This window comes from Ptychodera flava, chromosome 1 (genome assembly GCF_041260155.1).
Source record: "Ptychodera flava strain L36383 chromosome 1, AS_Pfla_20210202, whole genome shotgun sequence".
Lineage (NCBI taxonomy): Eukaryota > Metazoa > Hemichordata > Enteropneusta > Ptychoderidae > Ptychodera > Ptychodera flava.
The window spans coordinates 22,757,580-22,781,995 of record NC_091928.1 but is presented as its reverse complement, the minus strand read 5'-3'; the positions used below and the strand labels follow the sequence as shown (position 1 = coordinate 22,781,995).

Genomic DNA, 24,416 nt, shown 5'->3' with positions numbered 1-24,416 from the left:
TTTCATCGTACGACATTATTTACCTGTCAAGTTTTTACGCGGTAAGTCACTTACTACGTTTACACAATTATGCTAAATATTGTCTGTCCGAAAACTTGTACACTTCATACGTTCATTAAATGTACTTTTTTTCTAGAAACAACTGCGCAGTTTTCGTTAAAACTACATGCAATCGTAGCGAACAATGGAAAGAATATTTTCAAAATCATTATTCTCCCCACATTCTAAATTCAATGCTAAATAAGGACTTTATTCAAAATTTCATTTACTGTGACCTGACGGCAATATGTTGACGGTATCACTGACGCGGTGTCAGACGACAATTTGTGACCGCCGCTCGTAGCGAACTCAATAGCTTCTACCAAAACAAGTCATCGTAGATGACACAGTCCCCACTTGTTAATGGTACTTTGATTACAAGCCCTCAGAGAGGATAGAGTCCTCTTCATGAATTTGGTCTGTGATGTACGTCCTTTCACTAAGTTTGAATAAAATCGGTGAATAAAATCGGTTGAGACGTGCCCGTGTTTTGGCTAAGGAAATGAAAAATTGTAACAAAATGGCTGCCTGCAGCCATATTGGATCATATCATGAAGCAAATTGACTTACATATGTATGACATAGGTTAATGTCCTTGTACCAACTTTGAATAAAATCGGTTGAGATATGCCTGAGTTATGGCTCTGTACATGAAACATAGGGCCAAAGTCCCGAAGCTACTATAGACATGGATACAAAATTAAGTATTTCCTGACTGTATGAAATTATCTCACAATGGTCATCCTACGGACAAGTAAACTAAATATTAAAGCTGTCTGACCAGTGGTTTTGAAAGAACAAGCAACTCGACAGTTGACAGAGCTCTGTTGAGTTATGTAGAGAATAACCTTTTCTGACACATGTATTGATGAAGAAGGTGGATATCTTATCTTTGATTAACATTGTGAGTTCTGTTTAATAAGTTGAGACTGTACATACTCAGAGAAAGCACACTGAAGAGACAAAGGTTTGAAACTTAAGAAGTTCAAGGTCATCAAAAGCATTATAAGGAATCATGTTACACTTTCATTGCACTGTTTACACACATTGCATAATTGCTATAAATAGCACATGAGGAATCTTTATACAGCCCAGCTTTACCATAAAAACCCTATCACTTTGACCACTCTTTTAATTGACCACTCTATTTTTTTCCTCAAAAAGTAATTTTATTTTATCCTTACCAAGTCAACCATAAATGGAAATTAGAACTTTCTCTATCTCTATCTCTATCTCTATTGACTATTTTGAGCAATTTCTTTTAGATAACATACAGGGCACAATAAATGACGGTTCAGAATATGTCAAAGTTGGGATTCAGCAAAGTTGCCTTTACATGTTTTAATCCTCCAAGATGGTAAGCATTTCACTATGAACTGTCAAAAAAAGTTGAACTTTCTGATAATTCTACACTAAAATTATTTGGCTTTGATGATTTCCTAATTAATCAATTATTTAAAATCATATTAATTATTTTTTTCTGGGTGAATTGATAGGGTTTATACAGTACAAGAATTACATACAATGTAAGTCAAATTTTGACCAAAAATGACAAAAAAATTCCTTAAAAATACAGATTTGCATATTTCATCACAATTTGAACAAGTCTAAGTTGGGTTACCCCTAGGGACCTGTATACCAAATAACAAAACTGTCTGACCAGCGGTTATGAAGAAGAAGATTTTTTACCAAAAACACCTTTTTTGGCATTAATTTGCCTATTTTCAATAATATCAAAAAATTAAAAAAATCAGTTTCTCAAAATCATATTTTTCATCTACACAACAAATATCAAATCAGTAAGTACTGCGGTTCTCAAGATATTTGAGTGGACGGACGCCTCACAAACGGACATACATACATACATACATACATACATACATACATACATACATACATACATACATACAGACTGACGACGGACGCCGGACGGATACCCATCCAATAGCTTCTATAGACTATAGTCTATAGTAGCTAAAAAATCATAACAAAATGGCCACACGGCAGCCATATTGGATCGTATTACAAAACAAATTGACGTGCATATGTATGACATAAGTCAATCTCCTTGTACCAACTTTGAATAAATTTGCTTGATACGTGTCTGAGATATAGTTCTGTATATGAAAAAAACGTAACAAAATGGCCACACAGCGACCATATTGGATCGTTTCACAAAACAAATCAATGTGCATATATATTACATAGGTCGATGTCCCTGTACCAACTTTGAATAAAATCGTTTAGATATGCCTGAGTTATGGCTCTGTACATGAAAAAAATCGTAACAAAATGGCCGACTGGCGGTCATATTGGATCGTATCACAAAACAAATTGACGTGCATGTCTATGACATTGGTCAATGTCCTTGTACAAACTTTAAATAAAATCGGTTGAAACATGTCTGAGTTATGGCTCTGTACATGAAAAAATCGTAACAAAATGGCCGCCTGGCGGCCATATTGGATCGTATCACAAAACAGATCAATGTGCATATGTATTACATACGTCAATGTCCTTGTACCAACTTTGAATAAATCAGTTTAGATATGCCTGAGTTATGGCACTGTACATGAAAAAATCGTAATAAAATGGCCGCCTGGCAGCCATATTGGATCGTATCACAAAACAAATCGACGTGCATATGTATGACATAGGTCAATGTCCTTGTACCAAATTTGAATAAAATCGGTTTAGATATGCCTGAGTTATGGCTCTGTACATGAAAAAATCGTAATAAAATGGCCGCCTGGCGGCCATATTGGATCGTATCAAAAAACAAATTGACGTGCATATGTATGACATATGAAGTAATCTATGTACCAAGTTTAAATGAAATCGCTCCAGGCATATCTGAGATATCTGCGTGAACGGACGGACGGACGGACGCACGGACACCACGCACGCACGCACGCACGCACGGACGCACGCACGCACGCACGGACATGACCAAACCTATAAGTCCCCCCGGACGGTGTCCGTGGGGACTAAAAACTATCGAAAACGGACAACAGTATCACCTGACTTAATATGAGGTCACACGACCTGTAAAACGCTATCGATACGGAGCGAAGTGAGTGTAACTAACAGCATGTCACTAAATGTCCGAAAACTGAGGTCGTCCGAAAACTGTCACACTGAGTGTATTATATAGGAAATAAGGATATTTGATAGTGAAATACTTAGTACAAATACCTTTTACCTTATATACCTACTTTTTGGCAATTTTGGGTGCATTTTTCGAAATTTTTTGGGGTTTTTTGGCCAATTTTGTCACAGGCAGTACCCTGATAATTTTTGAATCAATACCCGTGAACAGAAAATTTGTCAGAATTTCAGAAACATGTTGAACGACATGCTCAACGATTATAAGAATGTTACCTACAAACATGCTCTGTTGGCAATCTGAATCCTGGAGAAGCTCTGCGTGGCATGTCTGTGCGTTACACCGGTTACACCTCCCTGGTAGGCGGAGCAAATTCTGAGAAATATTCTGTAAACAATGCGTGATACTATACTTGTCTCAATTAAATTTGAGACACAGGAAGGGCCGTGAAAAATATCTCAAGCTAACGTTACAGCATGGAGCTAAAAACGTCTAGCTCCATGGTTACAGTAAAAAGATCGGCAAGTGAAACACGTAAGTTTCTTTTCACAATGAACGCATCTGTCCTGAGTGTCCGGACTCCCAAGAAAAGCAAGATAAGGTTACAGTTTTGATACATCATGTCTGAGATAGCACAACTTAGTTATAGTAGTAATTGCGGACGTGCACAACTATGGTACTTGCGGACGTGGATGGGTGAGATTGTTGCCACTAGCAATGTTCAGTGGCCACGTTGCACGTTTGCAGTATTTGTTTACGTCTGGTGCAAAGTGAACTTTTCTCTCACACTGGGTTTCCTCTCCGGCACAACTGACAATCAATGAGTGTCACGTCATGACGTTGACAATCAATTTGGTTCAAATTTGAAGAACGCGAACCCCTGTTTCTACTGGTGTTACACCTGTCTCATAGACAGTATAATATGCCGGTGGAGCTAAATTCTGTTTACCTATCGCGCTGTTCCCTACTGAAGGGAAGTGTGGGACGACCTGGTTTTGGTGCTGAGTGTCGGAATCGAAAATTTGTTGTGTCGGTGTCAAGGTTGTCAAAATTAAAGTTTTGCCTGTGCTGTGGGCTTGGCCCCTGAGAAAGCTCTGTCACTGTGGTGCCGTTGGCACGCAAATACGGTACACAACTCATTCCTAAGTTTCCTGAAACAAAAAGAAAAATCGTATCGGCAAAGTTTGCTGGATAGACAGTTTCTCACCTGAAAATGCGTCGTTTTCCGCTGAGGATTCAGCAAGACACGTTTAACTCGGGCGGACTCCCAGTTCCCACATCAGCAGCGTCAAACCTATCGGTAGTTTGACAGGCTTTCATAGTTTACTTGACGTAACCGCCAACGTCATCATGGTGCGTCAAAGCCTAGACTGGTGTTTTTTCCCAATATGGCAGACCACCGATAAAATAATACAAAAAACAGTGTATCTACCTCATACTCAGCTACATCAGTGTATGCAGGTGATTATTTTCCCAAGTTTCAAGAAAGTTATAACGGAACTACTCTCACAACAGTCCTAATTATACAACATAAATCAACAACAAACCGCTAAAACTGCCATTTATCACTAAGCTAGCTCGTCTACTACGAGCGGAATCCCACGGCTGTACCACTGTATAAAATGGGGATTTTGAGTATTTTGATAGTGGACGATGTGTACTTCAGGAGACTCGAACTTCCATTTTGATGATGACCAATACTGCTAATGGTAGAAGTTACATCTTATAACTAAATTATGCAAATAAAAGTATACTTTCAAGATTAAACGACATTCTGCTCCATGTTGCAAATAATGTCCCTCAAACACACACATTCCCATAAATTCTATTCAATATAGTAGTTCTTCCTCACCAATATAGCACTGGGAAAATACAATGGCGACCTACATGCACGGGTGAGTACTCTACATTCAGACGATTTTAACCGTTCAATTCGTGGTAAACAACCCCTGCAATACAATAAAATGCGCTCTAATATCTCAAGATAAATAAATACATCAGGGATTATGATGGTATATCGATTAATATGCCCAGCTGTGGGATCGGACGATCATCTGTTGTCCTCGGAGAGTGTCGATTAGCTGTGCCACGTCGATTGAACTTATTTACACTTTCATCACAACATGTTTAGTTTACCACACACCAACTCCGTCATTTTTATAGATTTGACACTCTTACAAACAATATTTTTAAAACCTTAAATTCTTGATATCCACGTTAATATCCGTATCTACAATTGCCCCACTAATTTTCCAATTGAATGGCTCGCTCAACCGTCACTTCCCGTTGGCGTTCACGGAGTGCACTTTTTCGGTCAAAGGTCAGAGATACCGGTGGTCGTGTAGACCTCGGGGCGTGGACACCGGACGTTATACCTTCACGAACTCCACCACGAAGTCGAATACAATATTTTAGGCTTTACAGAATTTTATCTTTTTAAATCCAGTATTACCCGTGACTTGAATACATCGTCAGAGCTTGTAACTGCTACTGCTGTACCGGCAGCTGGTTTCATACGCATGACAAATAATTCCTGGTAAATATCCCGTATCCCATCACTCACTTGAAAGTTACATTTACATGTAGCTGGGTGTCTAACAACCATAGAAATAATATGAGAACAGAGCAATGATAAATATTGGTCGAGAGAAGAATGAAAAAAGAAAAAAAAAAATAAACCTATGTTGTCTGTGGTTTAAACATGTCAATTATAATTCTTGGTGACCACATAACTCTGCTGAATAAAAATTTATAATTGAATTTTTTTTATTAGTCTATCATCCAACGGACGTTAGCCCAATTACAGGATGAGGTTATACACATAACCCATTAACCCCCAAATGGAGCACTGAGGAGTAAAGTGCCTTGCTCAGGGGCACAACACCGTGCTAGAGTCTTGAACTCACCGTCCTCCGACATTGAGACCATTACTCTGGACCCACTGGGTCTTGAACCGGGTCTCGAACTCACCATCCACTGATAGTGAGTCCGAATGTGTTGCTGTCAACAGCTGTCCATAGCTTTCATGTAATCATTAAGGTTCCAAGACAAGAAATGTGACCTTTTTAATCTAACAATTCTCTAACGGTTAATAAACTCAGAACTCCCGTTAAGTATACATTTTCTGAAAGCCTACGTATATGGGAACATTTTGGTAACCACAGTGTCACCATTGTTTACATAACTATCACGTGACAAGATAATTTGCATAACCTTCAAAAGTCGGTTTTCCCTATGTTTTGTCTCAATACTTCAAATATCTAACTCAAACTTGCCGGAATGCAAGCTGTCACAATGCTCTTTCAAATGTGTGTCTCAGATTTTTTATATCTTGCTTAGTTTTTTGGAGCAGAATTTTAAAGAAATCAACTATGGTAAAATTCACTGCTCTGGAAGTTTTTCTGGCATAAAAACTGTTTAAGAAGGTTTAAAAAAATTCTGAGACACACTTTTGAAGACCTGTAGGATAGCTTGCACTCACATGAATTTCAGCCACATATCTCAAAGCATTGAAACAAAACATAGGGAAAACCGATTTTTGAAAGGTTATGCAAATTACCTGTCACGTGATAGTTATGTAAACAATGGTGACACTATGGTTACCAAAATGTTCCCCTATATCTAGGCTTTCCGAAAATATACAATTTACGGGGGTTCTGAGCTTGTTAAACACTAGAGAATTGTTAGTTTAAAATGGTCAATTTCTTGTCTTGGAACCTTAAATCACTGCCATGTAATCATGATGTCAGTATTATCATTTGCCATTATCATTAAGGTAGAAAGCACCTTAGGGACAGACATTCGGACTCTCAGTCTTTTACAATTCTCTTCTGATATACCACATGTGGGGGCTCATTTTAAAGCTCTTGGTGAAAGAAAACTTTTCACTGGCTTAGTTTTTCGAAATTCGAAAATTTTTATTTTTCTCCATAGAGTTAACACAGGGATGGCGGCCATTTTGAATTTCTAATATTGGTAAATCTTGGATAATTTGTTTCTCTAGTACAAAAATTTGCACGGTGACCCCCTATTTTTATTCTTGATTTTGAAAGATAATGATTAAAAGATCCCTTGAGGAAAGTTAGAGCAAAAGTTTAAGTCTTTCACTTTCGAGGTGCATAATACCTTAAGGTAGCCCATGCTCATACTGTGGTAAATTTTGTACCAATAAAGGAGATTTTAATATTTTCTGGATCCTGCCAAAATGCGTCCATCTAAAATCAAATTTCAGGCTTTTAGATCCATACAAAGATATGACTGACTGAGTAATTTTCAAATTTGACATGGTGGCAACATTTCTCAACTCGAATGGATTTAATGACAGACATGATACTCTGACCACGGATTTGTGTACACAGTCTGTCCACCATTAAATCATATGATGTACAATCCACTTCTGTTTCATATTCAATGAAAAGAGTTATGTAATGACACTCCTGGCCATCATTCAGGGCCCTCACATCCGTGATAAGTTGCTGCCATTGAGCAAGATGATCTTTCATGAATACATAATATTTCCTAACACACACACAGCTGGCCTAAGGATTTTGTTCCTATTAATCTTTTCAATTCCCTGTAAATTGTTCCATACTCACTGTTGATAACAATGGGTGTAGGCCAGACCAAGGTGGTGAAAGGGTTACTCGGTAATTCATCAACGTGGCATAGTTTTCAATGTCCTGGAAATATGATTGTAGGCTTAGATGTGGTGGTAAAAGGGGAAACTTTCCTGTCGATTGGGTATCCCAGATTTCTTTACCTCTCATTTTCTCCGTATACATTCCCTGTTAACAGTTCTCCAGTCTTTGTGCAGAAGTGAGAGCGAAATCTTCCATGACTTATATTTTTTAGATAAATTTAACAAAAACGTTGCATTTTGTCGAATTTCTACGGCTGTCATTTACGCCTCTGTAGTGATTTTGGCTGTCCAGGGCCTGAAAATTACGCTAGCCCGATGCCCGGGACAGACTAATTTCCGATACGGACTAGCACAAAAAAGACCCTTACTTGTCCGCGGGCAGACGGAAGATCACGGTGCAGAAGTTTCGTGTCGTCTGACTTTGTGCGTTATCACAGCTTGAAGTTCATGTAATTTGAATAGTATGATCAAATTGGTTGGCAACGCATGACCTTGCCGAGTCATTGTCCTGTGTACTCAGACCTGCTTTGCGGGCACTTGTTTTCCAATTGATTCAGATAGGTCGATGTGTTTTCAGAATAACTTGAGAAGTTTATCTGTCCAGAAACAGGGTGAGTAACACAGGTTAATTTTACTGTATTTTTCAGATACTTTGTCCAGATTGACTTGTGACCAAGAATAGGAAGTGCAGCAAACAGCTGATAATTCACCTCAAAACATGGACAGAGCAACTCGAAAGGATCTGCTGGAAACAATAGAAAAACAGAAGGAGCAAGTTGCAAGATACGAGAAACGGCTGAGAGGTGAGACGATGATTCCTGAACTTTGCCTCTGTATGGTGTGCTGTGCCTTGTACACAATCGTAAAGCAGGGCACAAAGCTGCCTTTGGTTGAAATCGCATATATTGGTTTGGTTCCTTACCAAACAGCAGCTATGCTGTTGCAACAGTACAAGCACATAATGGTGAAGTCTTTCATTTTCTGAGACCAGATGCCAGCCTGCTTGCACTTCTGATTTGGTCATTGAAGGTTGGTAAACTAGTCAGTGTTAGTCACTGGGTTTCATTCTGACATAGATCCCCTTGGTGTTTTCAAGAAAGTGTGAAACTTATACCCCCATGCTGTATAGTATGGTGTATCAGTGTAGCCATGTAGGGCTGCTTTGATGTTACCATGGTTACCATTTCTGATATAGATAATTTCAATGGCTACTAAGTATGTATAGACATAATTTTTTTGCGCAGACGTATTTAGAGCTACTGTTCACAAAAGTCAAGTTGAACAGAAGTATGAAATGCACTTGACTTGTGTTGTGTTGTGTTACAAAATATCATACAGAATAGCTAACCTCACACAAAAACTTTACAACCTGTATTATTGCAAACTCATGCCAGCAAATTAGCCAGAAATTTACACATGGTTACATTTGTATGGAGAGACATGACAGCCAAGACACAGTGTATGGAATGAAACCAAAAATATTCAGAATTAATAAAAACCGACATAGAAAAATAAAAACATTCTACTGCCACAGACAAATTGGTTTGATGTTCAGAAAGTTTACACTGTCTGCAGTTACTGGCAGGGTTACGTACACTGGTATTGTGCCGTCCAATGTGTTGTGATGTGGCAGAGTTTGTTACCTGGATACCATTTGCATAGGCATGTCAGATATGAATTTTGCAAATCAAGAGAACACGTGTGCAGATTAAGTGCTGGATATTCAGATGCCTGTGTTAAATAAATGGACACGTCTACCAGTTCGAACCCTGGAGCAATCTAGCGGTGAATGATGTTAGTTACAATTTAACTGATATTGACCTTTGCCAACACAATTCTGAGAATTGATCCTGTACAGCCCAGTGATGCAGGCAAAGCATACACACAGACCACTCTATGCAGTGGTTGATGCATGAGATTAGCCAGGTATCTGAAGCATTGGACGTCGACATGAGTGCTGCCTTTACTCAGAAAAATAAACACTCTCAAAAATCTTTTTTAAAAGAGGCATACTCTTGATGAGATTAAGCGAGAGAGCAAATTATATTAACTGATTTCAAAGTCAGTGGAAAAGACAGTTTACAAGATGTGAAGTAGATAGGTACACAATGGTTCAAATGTTACAATGGTTCAAACCTCAGAGTTGACAGGGTTAAGGTAGGATGCAATTCTTGGACAGATATTCAGACTCTCAAACTTTTACAATATTTTTTTGGCCTACCACTTGTGGAGTAAATAAAGTTTTTACTGCTTGATTTTGTGAAAAATCAGGAATTTCTTTTTCCCCTATAGAGATAACACAGGGATGGCAGACATTTTTAATTTCAAATATCAGTTAATATCAGGTAATTTGTTTCTCTAGTACCAAAATTTGCACTGTGACCCCTTGATTTTGTTGATTTTGAAAGAGAATGGTTGAAATATTCATTGAGGAAAGTTCTAGCAAAAGTCTTAGTCTTTCATTTTCAAAGACGAAATTACCTACTTTATTATTGTAAGATTTAATGACCTGTTGATGTGCCCTGTGTGTTTTCCAGATGTCATCCATGCATACAAAAGTCTTGTTAAGGAGAAGGAAGCCTTGGAAGCAAGCCTGCAGATCTTGAGTCAGCCTCCTCCTCAGCAGCCGTCGGCAGAGCCTCTCAAAGATAAAGAGGATGACAAACAAAGTGAAGATGGAGAGAAAGACGACGCCTCGGATCAGGGAGAGAAATTTGAAGATCCTCTGAGTGTCAATGCTCAGCCTCAGGTGAGTGTTGAAAATCACAGAAGGGATTCAAACGGAACATAAATAGATGTATGCACCTCCTTTGTTGTGTTGAAGAGGCAGTAGCTGTCAGCTTTGATGATAGTTTGGTAATCTTTTCTGACCTTTGAAATTTACATTTCCTAATTCTCTTTAAGTGCTGTAATTTTTTCCCCACCAAAGTTTTAGTGCAATATTTTTTCCAAATTTAGGATTTTTCTATAATTTTTTTGATAATTTTGGACCAAATTGGCACTACATTTTATTGGCTATACAGTTTTTTGTAAAATTGTTTGAAAAAATTAGAAAAAAATTGACTGGGCTAAATTTTCTTAAGGTGACAAAAGTGACCAGCTAAATGTACTCATGCATCTTTTCAACTTTATAGGAATTTCTGGTCTTCAAATCCTGTATAACTTAAAACTTCAGCTTCTGAAATCTTATGTGTTTTTACCTGTAGAAATCCACCATATTACTAGTAAATAAAGTCGACCGCCTTAAGACTTTTATGACCAACTCAGGTGGCAAAATTGTTTTAATAACATACCAAGAATACCAAAACAAAACAGCTCCCTCCAAGTTTGCTTCAATTTAAATACCCATGCATTTCAAACCATATTTTGTCTGCAGGGCAGTAATGGCAACTCTGAAGATGTGACCATAACTCAGCTGAAAGGTCAGCTAGCAACGCTGACCAATGCACTGGCCACTGTCACCGCTGAAAAGACCAAAATGGAACAGAGTTTCCAGGCTGATAAAAAGAAAATACGGGTAAGTGACAAAAAATTTGTACAGAATCTTTATTGCTTTGTTACATTGTTATTGTTACTCTTCTCTGACATTTGATGGAAGTGGTGTAACCTCCTCCCCCCATTTAATCAGTAGTTTGGTCCAACCATTGATGGTTAGAGTTGACTACTGAAAAGTGGTGACAAATGGGGCCTAATATCAAATCTAATCATGGCTTGGTTCAAATATGTACCTTTTCATTTCTATAACTGTTTATCCAAACCAGGGTTTTGCAAATCATGGCTGTTTTACGTGCATTGAGTTTCCATCAGATTTCTATTAATTGATAAAAAAAGTCATTGATTTATGTAATCCAAGCCTTTCTCTCATCAAGGCTTCTCCATCTCAGCCTGTGTACCTACCAGCTATGAATGCATCTACGCTGTTGAATGGTTTTCTGTTTTGTAATTTCATGGTGTTTTAAATTCTCCCATGCCGTCATTTTAGCAAGCTAGTTCATAAACTTTGAATTTTTCTTGATTGGAAAGTTCTGTTGTTTGGAAAGTTCAAGTGAAAGAAAATTGTCTGTCTGTGTTTTGGTTGATGTGTTGCAACCCCGAAGTGAAATATTTTGATGTTAAATAAAATATTGAAAACGTGACCCAGTAGCAGTGATAGGTTGTAGCAAAACTGGATTGCTATATCCATCATTGGTTATACCATAGACAGTAGAGGGGGATCTCCCCCCCCCCAGTTTCAGTGTCTATGTTAGTGCTAATTTTAAAAATCAGAAGTTCCAGTGGAAATCACTCATCGCTAGCTCTTTTCACCTACAGCAAGAACAGGAGGATTTGAGTAAGTTCCATGCCGAAGAGAAAAGACTTATGAAGAACAACTGACCAGAATCCAAGAACAGTTCTCAGAGGTTGGTAACTCCTTGTTGAAATTTTTGTCCTTGGCTTTACTGTTGCTTAGATGCTTAGCCATGCTTAGATAAGGCCATAGAAGTTATGTGTATACTGTAGTTTGTGTATTATCCATTTAGACTGTACAGATGTAATGCTCATATGGTAAAAGAGATTTTCAATTTATAATCATCACTGTTGTTCTGTCCAGTTGTACACAGACAACTTATTCACCACAAAGATGTAGACATTCTTCACATTTTGTTATCTCACATTTTACACATATGTAGCAAATTGTTCGTTGCGATATTTGGGGTGATATTTGCAAGCGGCCAGTGATATGCATGTTCTCTGCAGAAAATAAGCTTAAAATTGTTGACGGTATGGTTGCCGCCATTGCAATCCCATGATTCTTGTGATTGTGATCATCGTACATCACGGTCCATTTCAATAGTTTTTACTTTGAGCAAGATTATGCAAGCAATGAAGTTATAAAACATGAAATTAACTGAAAAAAATGAAAATAATTAAAAGGCTCTGATATATTTTTCGTTTTGGATAAAACATATTACACTGTGCAATAGCATCAGCCATGTGCATGCTGCACGCTCGATGGCAGCGTCTTGTATCAACGGTCACTGCTGTGTCACAAAGTATGCTGCAGCACGCATAGAGTAGTTGGTCTCAGCGAGCTGCCCCATATGTAGCCAGTGAGGCAGTGGAAGCTATCAACACCTGTGACAAAGAGGAGTATCTGAAAAGTATCAGAGGGGAAGCTGAAAAATGTCTTCATCCAAAACTCATCGACTATAAACAGTGAACTGTCACTTATTGAAATTACATAACTGTGTGAGATTATGGGCTCAGCCCCAGTGTGATCCAATAGTATGTGTCATTTTGGAAGGACATTTGCGATTCAAATTGAAAGAGATTGCTCCAAGAATAGCTAAATTTTATTCTCAAAAGGTTTGCTGTTTTGATATAGATTAACTCAGGCTATTTTGATGAAAACAATTCTCACAGTGAAATTGGAGTCAGCAATTGCCCTGGTGACACACAAACGGGTGAATGACCTCTGAGTGACCCTTGCTGTCAGACTTTCAATAAATCTCTCTCAACTAAAGTTAGCTATGCAGATGTTACAAAAATATGCTTTGTATTGGTCTCATCTGTATCCATGTGATCTCTTTCATTCAATAAATCAGGCAAAATCTAAGTTGCGAGCCCAGCAGCTGGATCTGGAGCAAGAACACACCAGCCACGCCATGATTCTGCATGAGTTGCAACAGCTGGTAGCAGCGGAAAGAGCTGAAAAGGAAAAATTAGAACAAAAGGTAAGCTGTGAGGGCGCTATCACCATGTTTTTGTGTCCATTCAGTTAGTGGCAGCCGTGAGCAATCAGATATGGTTACATAGATTTAATCAACAAGAGTACAGTTCTAAAATAAAAAAGGTGTTGAGTTTATTATTATAGTCAACGTGACGGTGCCTTCCATTTGTGCAGGTCAGTTTTATGTTCGGCATTTGTTGACCTATTTTAGAAAATTGACCCAATTATCAAAAGCATGGCCCTGACGTATAATCATCTGAATCAACAGTGAAAATATTTGCTATAACAAGCACCTGAATAGTCTGTGTAACATCTTGATAAAATATTGGGTTGTACAATATTATCTATGATAAATTTCAGACAATTGTTTTTGGTTTAATATATCGACATCTGTTATTTATGGTATGACTGTTGTGAGAAGAAAAAAACAAACCTCCATATGTTAAAGTATGCTCTTTATGATTTGCAATATGAATTACGTGGCATTATATTACCATGCCCTGTCCGTCGCATTTTAATTGGTCGCGCTGAACCATATGACTGACCACAAATACGCAGTAATGGTTTGTTTATGTGCCCATGAATGTGAATAATATCGTAAACATCGTACCTTTTAAGCTTAAACGTAAATTATAATTTGTACAAAGATCATAATCAATCACAAAATAAAATGGAGCATTTGTGGGCCAAGTTTAGACACTTTTTTTTGAAAAATCTCCAGATTTGCAAAATTTTTACAGCGGGCGCACTACTCACTGACAAGTTCTGGGGCCCCGTTGTCGTTCACAGGGGAAATTTTCATATATTTTGATGGTTTAGGGGATTTGTTGACAATATAATGGAAATAACAGACTCCACGCTAACCATTAACGTTTATTTATGGGTGCGGGCTCGAGGAAAGCCAAAATTAACAGGCTCGGCAAGCCTTGCCCGTTAACTTTAGGCTTTCCTCTCACCCTTGGCAATAAATAAACGTTAATGGTCAGCGTGTCGCCCGTTATTTCTATAACATTATACAGTTATACTGTTACCAGTTGTCATAACATGAGAAACAGGTTACATTTTATGATGTTGATAAAAGATAGTGCTCTTTTATAATCACCTCTGAATTGTAACAGGTGGTTGTTTCTTGTTCTTGAAAAGAAGGTCATGACATTCTCTCAAAGAGTTGAAGAAACTACTACAGAACTACTGCAGATTTATTCTGTATTTGAAGTGATGGCAGTCTTTTGAATTCAAATTCAGTAAAAATAAACAGACCACTTTTGTTTCCTAGAATTTAGAAAGGACAGCGTAACACCACAGGGATCACATCAACTCAATATTTTGCTTCCCAGCTTTACTGTTGAGCAGGAAATCCTAGTAACTTGTTCACTTGGAGGGTCCAATCTCCCATACATATTTCTCATTAATTCCTTATTGTAGGGATCCACTGTTAGCAATCACCAGGATAATCTTTGAGTTGAAAATGGTGTTTTCAGTCACTGATTATCTGGAACAAATTACACTAAAAACCTTTTGGTGTCAATAGAACTGTTGTTAGTAATTCATGAACACAAGAGTTTTCATCAAAATGTGTGTATATTAACCCTTTGAGTGCTGTAATTTTTCCCACCAAAATTTTAGTGCAACATTTTACCAGTTTTTATGAATTTTTCTGTAATTTTTCAATGATTTTGGACCAAATGGATGTTACATTTCATTGGCTACAATTTTTTATCAAAATTTTGGCAAAAATTGGAAAAAAAATTTGACGGGGACACATTTTATAAAGTTGACAAAAATTGACTTTGGCCCTCAAAGGGTTAATAAATTGTGTAAGACACTACTGTACACGTCTCCTTCAAACCCTATAGTACAATACCAGTACACTTATTTTCAGTTATGCAGTAGAACGCCATACTAGTAAGAGGTGGGAGGGGTTGAAGCTTGATATGCTATTACTCCTGTCTTGAATTTTTGTAAACCTACAGGGTTCTCCATGACAGAATTTTAAAGGGATGGCCAGCCCGTGTTTTTTGACAATTTACCAGTATACATGTATATATGTAAATACCCGCACAAAGAAATCATTTACCTAATACAAGAATATGATAAGAATATTATAGATTGTCGTGTAAGTTAGCCACACTCTGTTTTTCCAAGCAATGGAGAACACTGTATAAAGATAAAAAAATGTGTTAAATCTTAATTTTCTCTCTTGTAGGTTGATGATTTACAAGACGCCCTTCAAAAACAGAAATCAGTGCCAAACAAGTAAGTTGATGCTTCTCACACCCCTACATGTTCATTTTAGAACAGTCCAATTGTTCACAAATTACAATATTGGGAGAGACCATTATGCTGAAGGAAAGCAGGATCACTTGGTGCAGGGATATCTGCAAGATCTCTGTAATTTGACTCACTTCTGCTTGACCTTTGAACTTAATTAATCGAAACTGCTCACCCAGGCATTGTTTCTCAATGCTTCACAACAATATTGAAAGCAAGAAGAACACATTTTGGTGATTGAATTGGTGATTAACGTATCGTTGTTTATTTTTCAGAACGGAAGAGTATGAAAGAAGGATAACGTTGATGAGTGAAGAGTTGGAAGCTGTTAGGAGACGACTGAAGGCATCTGAAGATCAAGCTTCCAAGCCATCGCCATTATTGCTGGAATTACAGAGAGAAATGGCGGAGATGAAAGTAAGTGGTGTGTGTCTGTGTGTCTGTGTCTGTCTATGTCTGTGTGAGAGAGAGAAAAATGCGTATCGTGGGTGTGTGACACCAGTCTGATATGTTTTGTATGTGATTTGTGTTTGATGTCTATGATAGGTGTATGGCAACTTTGATATAAAATGATGTAGTGTGACGACATCACAACTCGTGTGCAACATATGTATGATGATTTCTCAATTAAACTTTCATGAATTCTCGCAGCAAATCAAGAATAAAAACCAGAGTTCACAGTTCAAAGTTTGGCACTCGAGAAAACAATTGCCTAACATTTACCAATAAAATTGAAATTCAAAACAGCTGGCATTCCTGCGTTTACTCTATGAAGAAGAATAAAATTTTTGATTTTTGCAAAAACTGAGACAGTGTTTCTCTCTCCAAGAGAGCTTCAAATGAGTTGCCACAAGTGGTAGATCAGAAAGTATTGAACAAATTTGTGAGTCTGAATATTTGTCCCCGAGGCGCATTCTACCTTACAAGAAAGATTTTTTCAAACCCTCAGTCTATGTATCACAAGATATACATGTATAGGTACCTACATGAGTGTAACCAATAGCACATTTTACAGGCCCAGCATAGAATTCAAGTGCAATTGGAACAGCAGAAAGCCGTGGAAGCTGAAGAGAAACTGAGACAGGTGCAGAGTCTGATGAACACAGAGTGTCTAGCTTGGAAGCTAAGTTATCGGACCTGTCAGAAGTGGTTGGAAATTATGAAAGACTCAGATATCAAGATCAGCTGGCTATCCAGTAAGTGTGAAGTTTTGTGTTTTGGATACATGGGCTCTACTGTTTATGAAATGAAAAGACCAAAATTCTACAGTCACAGTTCTATTCTCTTAAAGACGATATTATTTATGTTCTGTCATTAAAATAGCAGTGCTTGCTGGAATTGCTCTAACTTTCCCAATGAAACTTTTCAACCATTCTCTGACCAAATCAAGAATAAAAATCAAAGTTTGGTACTGGAAAGTCAAATTACCTAACATTTACCAATATTTGAAATTCAAAATGGCTGCCATCTCTGTGATAACTCTACTAGGAAAAAAGAAAATTTTTGATTTTCGATAAATTAAGATTGTGAAAGTCTCTTTCACTCCAAAAGCTTCAAATTACGCCCCTACAAGTGGTAGACCAGAAAAGTGTTTGAACTTTAGAGTTTGAATATCTGTCCTGGACACATTCTACCCTACTACAGCAGTGGACCCAAAAACATGAGACAGCCAATCTTGGTTTAATGTCCATTTGGGACAGGTAAATTGTTCATATGATGCTGTTGTGAATGAAATCCTATGATCATAAATGAGTGATACTTGGAATAGCTACCCACAAGTGAACAAAATAGTGAACATTAATTTGAAAGCCTGTTCCACTTCTGGTTCCGATGATATACTTCATATAAATTATTAACCTCATGTAATTATCTTCATCTAATACTCGTTATTTGAAATCCGTTCCAGACGACTGAAAGAGAGGGTGACCCAGCTTGACCTGGAGAACACGGCTCTAGCCAGGGTAGCCAATAAGACGCCAGTGCCTGACGTAGCGGATGACAGCGAGGATTCCAACTTGAATGTGAACACCCTGGTGGAAAAAATCACCAAGATGAAGGGTCTGCTGAAATTAGCCAATCAGAGAGCGGAGAAACCTGTAGATATAGATGGTAAGTTAAAGGGTCATGACTTTGCTGAACAAAAAGCAGTAAGTTAAGGGGTATTTTCTGGGCTTTGGTAAACTAGTTGGATACAGTAAGTGAAAATCATAGGTTTGAGGAACTGTCATAAAATAGTTCACTGAAAGTTTTTTGTGTGAACTACAGTGATATGGTGATCGTGAATTTTGGAGAAATATGTACTATTCGCCGAATGCAAGTCAGGCAGTTTAACTACCACGTAATACAAGATTACAAAAGTAAGTGGTTTTATGTAGAAAATAGGGGAAAGCTCTGTTCCTGTAAAAATTCAGATAAATCACACAAAATTCTTTTTTCTTTCTTTTTTTTTCTTTCTTTTTTTTCTAGATGTGTGTAACATTGAAGACTGCACCAGTCTTGAAAGTGATCCAGCCCACAGAGCCTGCCAACAAGAATTGAAACAACTTAAAGATGAATTTGAACGGTACAAAGTCAGAGCACAAAATGTCTTGAAAAGCAAAAATGCCAAGGTGAGAGAAATGGGAGCTTTTGTCAAATAAATTTCATCAGTATATTATGATGAACATTATCAAGAGTCACAGCTGATCAGTGTGGTGATGACTTTCCTATTTTGCTTTATGGTTAAATCTCACTTCACCACCATGGTTTGTCCCAAATCCATTGTTTTCTATGGTAAAGTTGGACCTGTACACAGGGAACTGGGGGTGAAAGGGTTAAATCTCACTTGACAATCATAGAATCAAAAACATTTTGGTATAGGAAGGATGGTCAAAAACATTTAAATCATGGCCAACTTAGTCAACTACACAGTTTGTATTGTGCCACAGCAGATAACTGAATCCCCTATAGCAACTCATTCCTATGTAACAGCACAATTTACCAGTGTACCATGGATATTATGACATTATTTTTGAGCACACCCGGACCGCATACTGTTATGTACATGTATCGCAATCTCAGACTCATCCACCAAAATTTCTGTTCCCCCCGACAGGACAACACCAGCAGCAAGGAGATGGAATCACTGAAGAACCAGGTGACCGATTTGAGAGAGAGAGTCTCCACGCTCAGACAACAATTAGACGATCAGGATAAACAACATCAAGAAAAGGTAAAAATAAGAAATTTGAATGACTTCGTAATTAGGGAGTTTGTCTTACAGCGACAGTATCTGATATTGACAGCACCTCTCTGAGCAGAGCAACATTAAAACAAAAGCATGTTTGCAATAAGATAGCAGATATTAGAGTCACTACTTGTTTACTTTGAACACCCCAAAAGTAGATTTTTTGAGTTCATTCAGTTCATCATGGAAGACATAAGGTAGTACGGTACATGCCTTCAAACGCTATGGCCAAACTTTCTGTGAGGGAACTTTATACTTTTCCCTTTGGAATCCAAGAATAAAAATCAGGGGTCTCCGTGCAAATTTTACTACTACAGAAACAAATCACACAGTAATTCCTACAACACTTGAAATTCAAAATGGTTGTGTTTTCTCTGTGGGGCAATGTTAAGGTAGTATGCGCCTCAAAAGTGAAAAGACTTAAACTTTTGCTCAAACTTTCCTTGAGGAATCTTTCAACTATTCTCTTTCAAAATCAAGAATAAAAATCGGGGGTCACCGTGCAAATTTTGGTACTAGAGAAACAAATAACCCAAGATTTACCGATATTTAAAATTCAAAATGGCCGCCATCCTGTGTTAACTCTATGGAGAAAACTGAAATTTTCGATTTTCGAAAAACTAAGCCGGTGAAAAGTATTCTTATACCAAGAGCTTTAAAATGAACCCCACAAGTGGTACATCAGAAAAGAATTGTAAAATTTTTAGAGTCAGAATATCTGTCCCCGAGGCGCGATCTACCTTAAATTTTTGATTTCACAAAAGCTGCTGAACACTCACTGACTCCATGAGGTACCAAATGATCCACACAAGTGGTAGACTGAAAAAGTATTGTAAAAGTCTCAAAGTCTGATTAATATCTGCCCCTGAGACTATTGTACCCTAAACATTTAGTTTTATATCCTAATATACAGATTGCCGATATGCTAGCAGAAAAGAGATCTCTACAAGACCAGCACAAAGAAGATTTAGTCATTGCAGAAGCTGAGTACAAGGTAGTTTGAAGTTTACTCTTTCTATATCACATGACTACCATCAACCAATCAGAAAATTGGTTTCATTTAAGTCATTCGTTAATCTTTTATCACATGACCAACATTTTCCAATCAGAAAATTTGTATCATTTAACTCATTGACAAGTCCATGAAATTATAATTTTGGTTTGCTTCAAACTTATACTAAATGTCTTCACATAACAGAGCAGAGTTCTGATGGTATGTGGCTGAGCATATTTCAGTTTGTATTATAAAATATGACAAATGAATTCAAACAGTAGCTTCATAGTTTGTATAAGTACAGAAAGACGGTAACTCAATCAACAAAAAAACCAGTTTCTACAAACAGTGACCATAAGCTTATTCCCTTACGGATATGCTAATTTTAATATCAGTGATAGTCTCAGACAATGTTGTCACTTTTTTAGCTCCCATTTGCCATATTTACATATGGCAATGGGAGCTTATGAGATCATATAGTGTCCATCATCTGTGTGTGTGTGTGTGTGTGTGTGTGTGTGTCCATCTGTCTGTGTGTACACGCTTTGAAATTGCTTGAAAACCACTGTATATGTCACTTTGATAACATATATAAAGATGTATAAGGAGATTTTGAACAAACCATTTCTATTGATGTGTTTGAGTTGAAAATATACAATAACCTTAAGGTAGAACGCACCTTGGGGACAGACATTCGGACTCTCAAACTTTTACAATTCTCTTCTGATATACCACATGTGGGGGTTCATTTTAAAGCTCTTGGGGAAAGTAAACTTTTCACCGGCTTAGTTTTTTGAAATTCGAAAATTTTCATTTTTCTCCATAGAGTTAACACAGGGATGGCGGCCATTTTGAATTTCTAATATGGGTAAATCTTGGGTAATTTGTTTCTCTAGTACCAAAATTTGCACGGTGACCCCCTATTTTTATTTTTTATTTTGAAAGAGAATGATTGAAAGATTCACTAAGGAAAGTTAGAGAAAAAGTTTAAGTCTTTCACTTTCGAGGTGCATACTACCTTAAAAGATGCGACAGTGGTAACAAATCTTCTCCTTCAAATCTGATTGCAAGGTAGCCTTTATATTTGTCGTTCAGGACCCAAGGGATGATGTAAATCAGAATATTGTTCAAATTGTGATGATATTACCAAACTTTGTTTCCAAGTTTGTTGAATTTGCTTTGTCTTCATTTCACAGCACAAAGTTGGAGAACTGGAGGAACAAGTTCACAAACAAAGAGACAGGACATTGGCCTTGATTGAAGAGAAAGACAGAGAGATTGAACTCGTCAAACAAAAAATACAACAAACTTACGGAACATACGGAGGGTAAGTGAGACAGTTGTGTGAATTCTACTGCAATAACAAGACAGAAAGGTCTCATTATGCAAAATACTAGTATATGATTTGTAAAGACAATAAATGTTTGCATTTTATGTCAGTAAAAAAATGTCACATTCTAGACGATGTGCAATTTACAAAATGTCTGACATTCAAAAGATTTGAAAATTTGCTTACTTCCAAAATACTTTTGCCAAAAGATGTGTTTTGAGCAGTAACATTTTTAATAGAAAGCCTATTGTACCAAATTTACTCTTTTGAAAGAGCAGGCATTATTTCGAGGAGAACATCAAGTTCAATAAGTTGTAGTCATATATTAACTGAAAATATCAGTCAATATTGATTAAAGATTACACCGGCCTTTTCTGGTGCCACTGTGTCTTTGATAGCGTCAAACTCAGAGCACAGTCAGTCTTATATCATATATTTGGTTGTTGAGAATGAATTCATCGATATAAGAAGTAGTAAACTGGCCAATTTCTTAGCCGATGGAAAATGAAGTGGCATATTTGTACCATACAGTATTGATCATTCTAGAAATTCACTGTGTGTTTTATACAGCAAAATTGCTGTGTATCATGTTTAATTACATGCTAATGATATGCTGATTTATTGATCATAAGGGACTTCAGTTCGGCTCCAGACACTCCTCAGTGGACATGCAGTCGGAATCTGGAGAGGGCAGCAAACAATTTGAAAATGAAGCGACTATTTCAGAACTACTCTCTCAGTCTCAGACACATCTCAGTGGGGTAAGGACAGAGTTCATTTAGAAATGAGTTTTGTTCAGATATAACCTAGGATTTGCATCAATGAATTATTCAGAGAGTTTTAAATTCACAAGAAGTGACTTCTAACTAGGTATTTACATTTTCAGCAGATGCCTGGGGGCGACACAGCAATTCTGCACTACGTAGACCTGCAGGCAAGAAAAGACGTGGAAATCGCTAGTCTACGAAAGCAGAAACACCAGCTGGAGACGGCCCTGCGACAACTCCAGGACAAGTGTGTCATGACGGATGAGAAGTACAATGAAGAAATTGAAAAACTTCAAGAAGAAGTGCGAAGACTTGAGAGAAGCCAGTGAGTTTCATCATCTTATTTGAAATGGGAAATATCGGAAGAAATGTGTCTTGTAGAAAGTGACAAACCTCAGAAAAGTAATGTTGACATGTGTATGAGCATGGTTACTCTACGCCACATAACTGTAATATGAGCTTGTTGTACATCTTAAATGGGGATGAATGACGATTACTGGACACACCTTTGGTCGCAAAATAAACAGGATCTTGTAAGGGGACTCCTGTCAGCAAAACAAAGTGTTTCAAATATGCTGTTTTGTTTGCAATTCAAAAATCTCTCATTTTTTGTCTCATCACGTTTATCAGTATGCTGACCGTATCAGGAGATTAAATCAATTTGTCCAAATCAGACAATATATCACTGTAGTGAAAACTTTTGCTCAAACTTTCCTCGTGGCAACTTTCAATGATAATTGTCTTTAATAATCAAGAATAAAATCAGGGGGGGGTCACTGTTCATATTTTATCACAACGTCATCCATCTGAATCTGAATCTGAATTAATTGTTGCTGTATGAGTGTTGCCATCTTTTCCCTGGATACCGTGATTCACTAATGATCGTCTCTTGCAAATTTCAGATCCAGAGAGAGTGCCAATCTGGAGTATTTGAAGAACGTGATTTACAACTACATGATGAGTGACGACTACCCAGGAAAGCAGAGGATGTTGAATGCAATCATGACGATACTACACTTCAGCCCAAGAGAGGTGAGTGAAGACACACATTGTGATGGATTTCTGACAAAATGAGAGCGAAGTCAGTGATCAAAACCACTTGGCTGCATCCCTTCTTCGTAAACAATGGCGGTTCAATAACCAAGTTGACTTGATGCAGTTTTGATCACGACCCATCCATACAGCTTGAATTCACACACAAACATACAGATAAGCACATAACATTCTACAAACTCAAAATTACTGTGCACGTTCTTGGTTTAATACTGATCAAACTTATTTAGCTGTATCAGCATAGATGAGTAATTTCAGAAACCCAAAGTTATTTTTTGTTAATCACCAACTTTTTATTCTCGTTCCATTTACCCAGAGAGACAAAGTCAATGTCAAAAAGAATGCGACCTGGTCAGCATACTTCAATGCTTCACCAAGTAAATGACCTCGACCAAAATAACAATGGCCGCCATTGTTCATTATATTGTGCTTCATTCAGTCACCGCTGAAGGTCAAGTTCAAGGTTGTCCCTCAGTTGGAAGAATCAACACGTGAAGCTGGCCATTACTGGACATTCCAAAGAAGCTTTTTCAACAGAGATTATATATTTTCAGAAAAGTCATGACAGGGTTGGAGTTTTTGGGGGATGGGGGAAAAGTTGTGGCAGTGTAAGAAACAAATTCTTTCAAAGACGGACCAGTTCGACTTCCAGTTTTTATCAGCGTACACTAGCCATTACAGAAACATGAAGACTGTAATTTATTTATTCCTGGACGGTAAAGGTACAATTATGTTCAGGGCTATTTTGTTTTCCGTGAATAACATCATGGTGGCAAAAAATTGGGATTCTGATTTTTACTTGTATATGATCTGATTCTTTCACGGTAACAGTATGTAGCTGATTATAGTGAAAATTTACTCAGCTATACATTATGTACGCTTTGAGAGCACACATCTACGTTATAGATACTTTTGAAATATTTCTGACCTATTTAGTATTTCCATCATTGGATGCAAGATTTAGGGAATAGATATTAAAATCTGATGGTAACCTGTGAAATACTCGCTAAGGGTCATTACTGTTGTCACAAATAGGGTTCAATAGGATGGTTTAGTTGCTATGACAACTTGTATAGAAATGTCCATGTTGTACTTCCAAAGCAAGTTGACTGGAGGACATGTCTAGGGCTGAGCAGCAACTCATATGAAGATAGAATGCCATTGAAAGTCACAGATTGGTTTAGCAGTAGAGAAATGGACCAATCACAGACAAGTATACGATTCAGGTGTGGGCAAGCGCTGTGTCAGCCATGACAGATATATGTAAAAACCAAACAATGC

The 24,416-nt window shown here is 37.5% G+C and overlaps 2 protein-coding genes across 2 annotated transcripts in view; one reads left to right on the top strand and one right to left on the bottom strand.

Annotated features, from left to right (window-relative positions):
- Positions 1–4,504, bottom strand: part of LOC139133189 (solute carrier family 45 member 3-like) — a 32,734-nt gene extending 28,230 nt beyond the window's left edge. Inside the window, exon 1 of the mRNA XM_070699626.1 lies at positions 4,353–4,504. The gene's annotated coding sequence lies outside the window, so the exon portion shown is untranslated. The remainder of the gene's footprint in view (positions 1–4,352) is intronic.
- Positions 4,505–4,965: 461 nt separating this feature from the next.
- On the top strand, positions 4,966–23,593 carry LOC139143522 (GRIP and coiled-coil domain-containing protein 1-like). The gene is given in 19 exon segments (XM_070713934.1): positions 4,966–5,040; positions 8,432–8,587; positions 10,322–10,533; positions 11,161–11,301; positions 12,096–12,153; positions 12,156–12,184; positions 13,370–13,498; positions 15,701–15,750; positions 16,041–16,182; positions 16,781–16,847; positions 16,850–16,961; positions 17,672–17,874; positions 18,232–18,374; positions 18,860–18,976; positions 19,905–19,985; positions 21,182–21,312; positions 22,186–22,407; positions 22,985–23,114; positions 23,452–23,593. Coding segments are annotated over 18 exon segments (2,121 nt in total). The 5' UTR covers positions 4,966–5,040; positions 8,432–8,502; the 3' UTR covers positions 23,521–23,593.
- Positions 23,594–24,416: the final 823 nt, after the last annotated feature.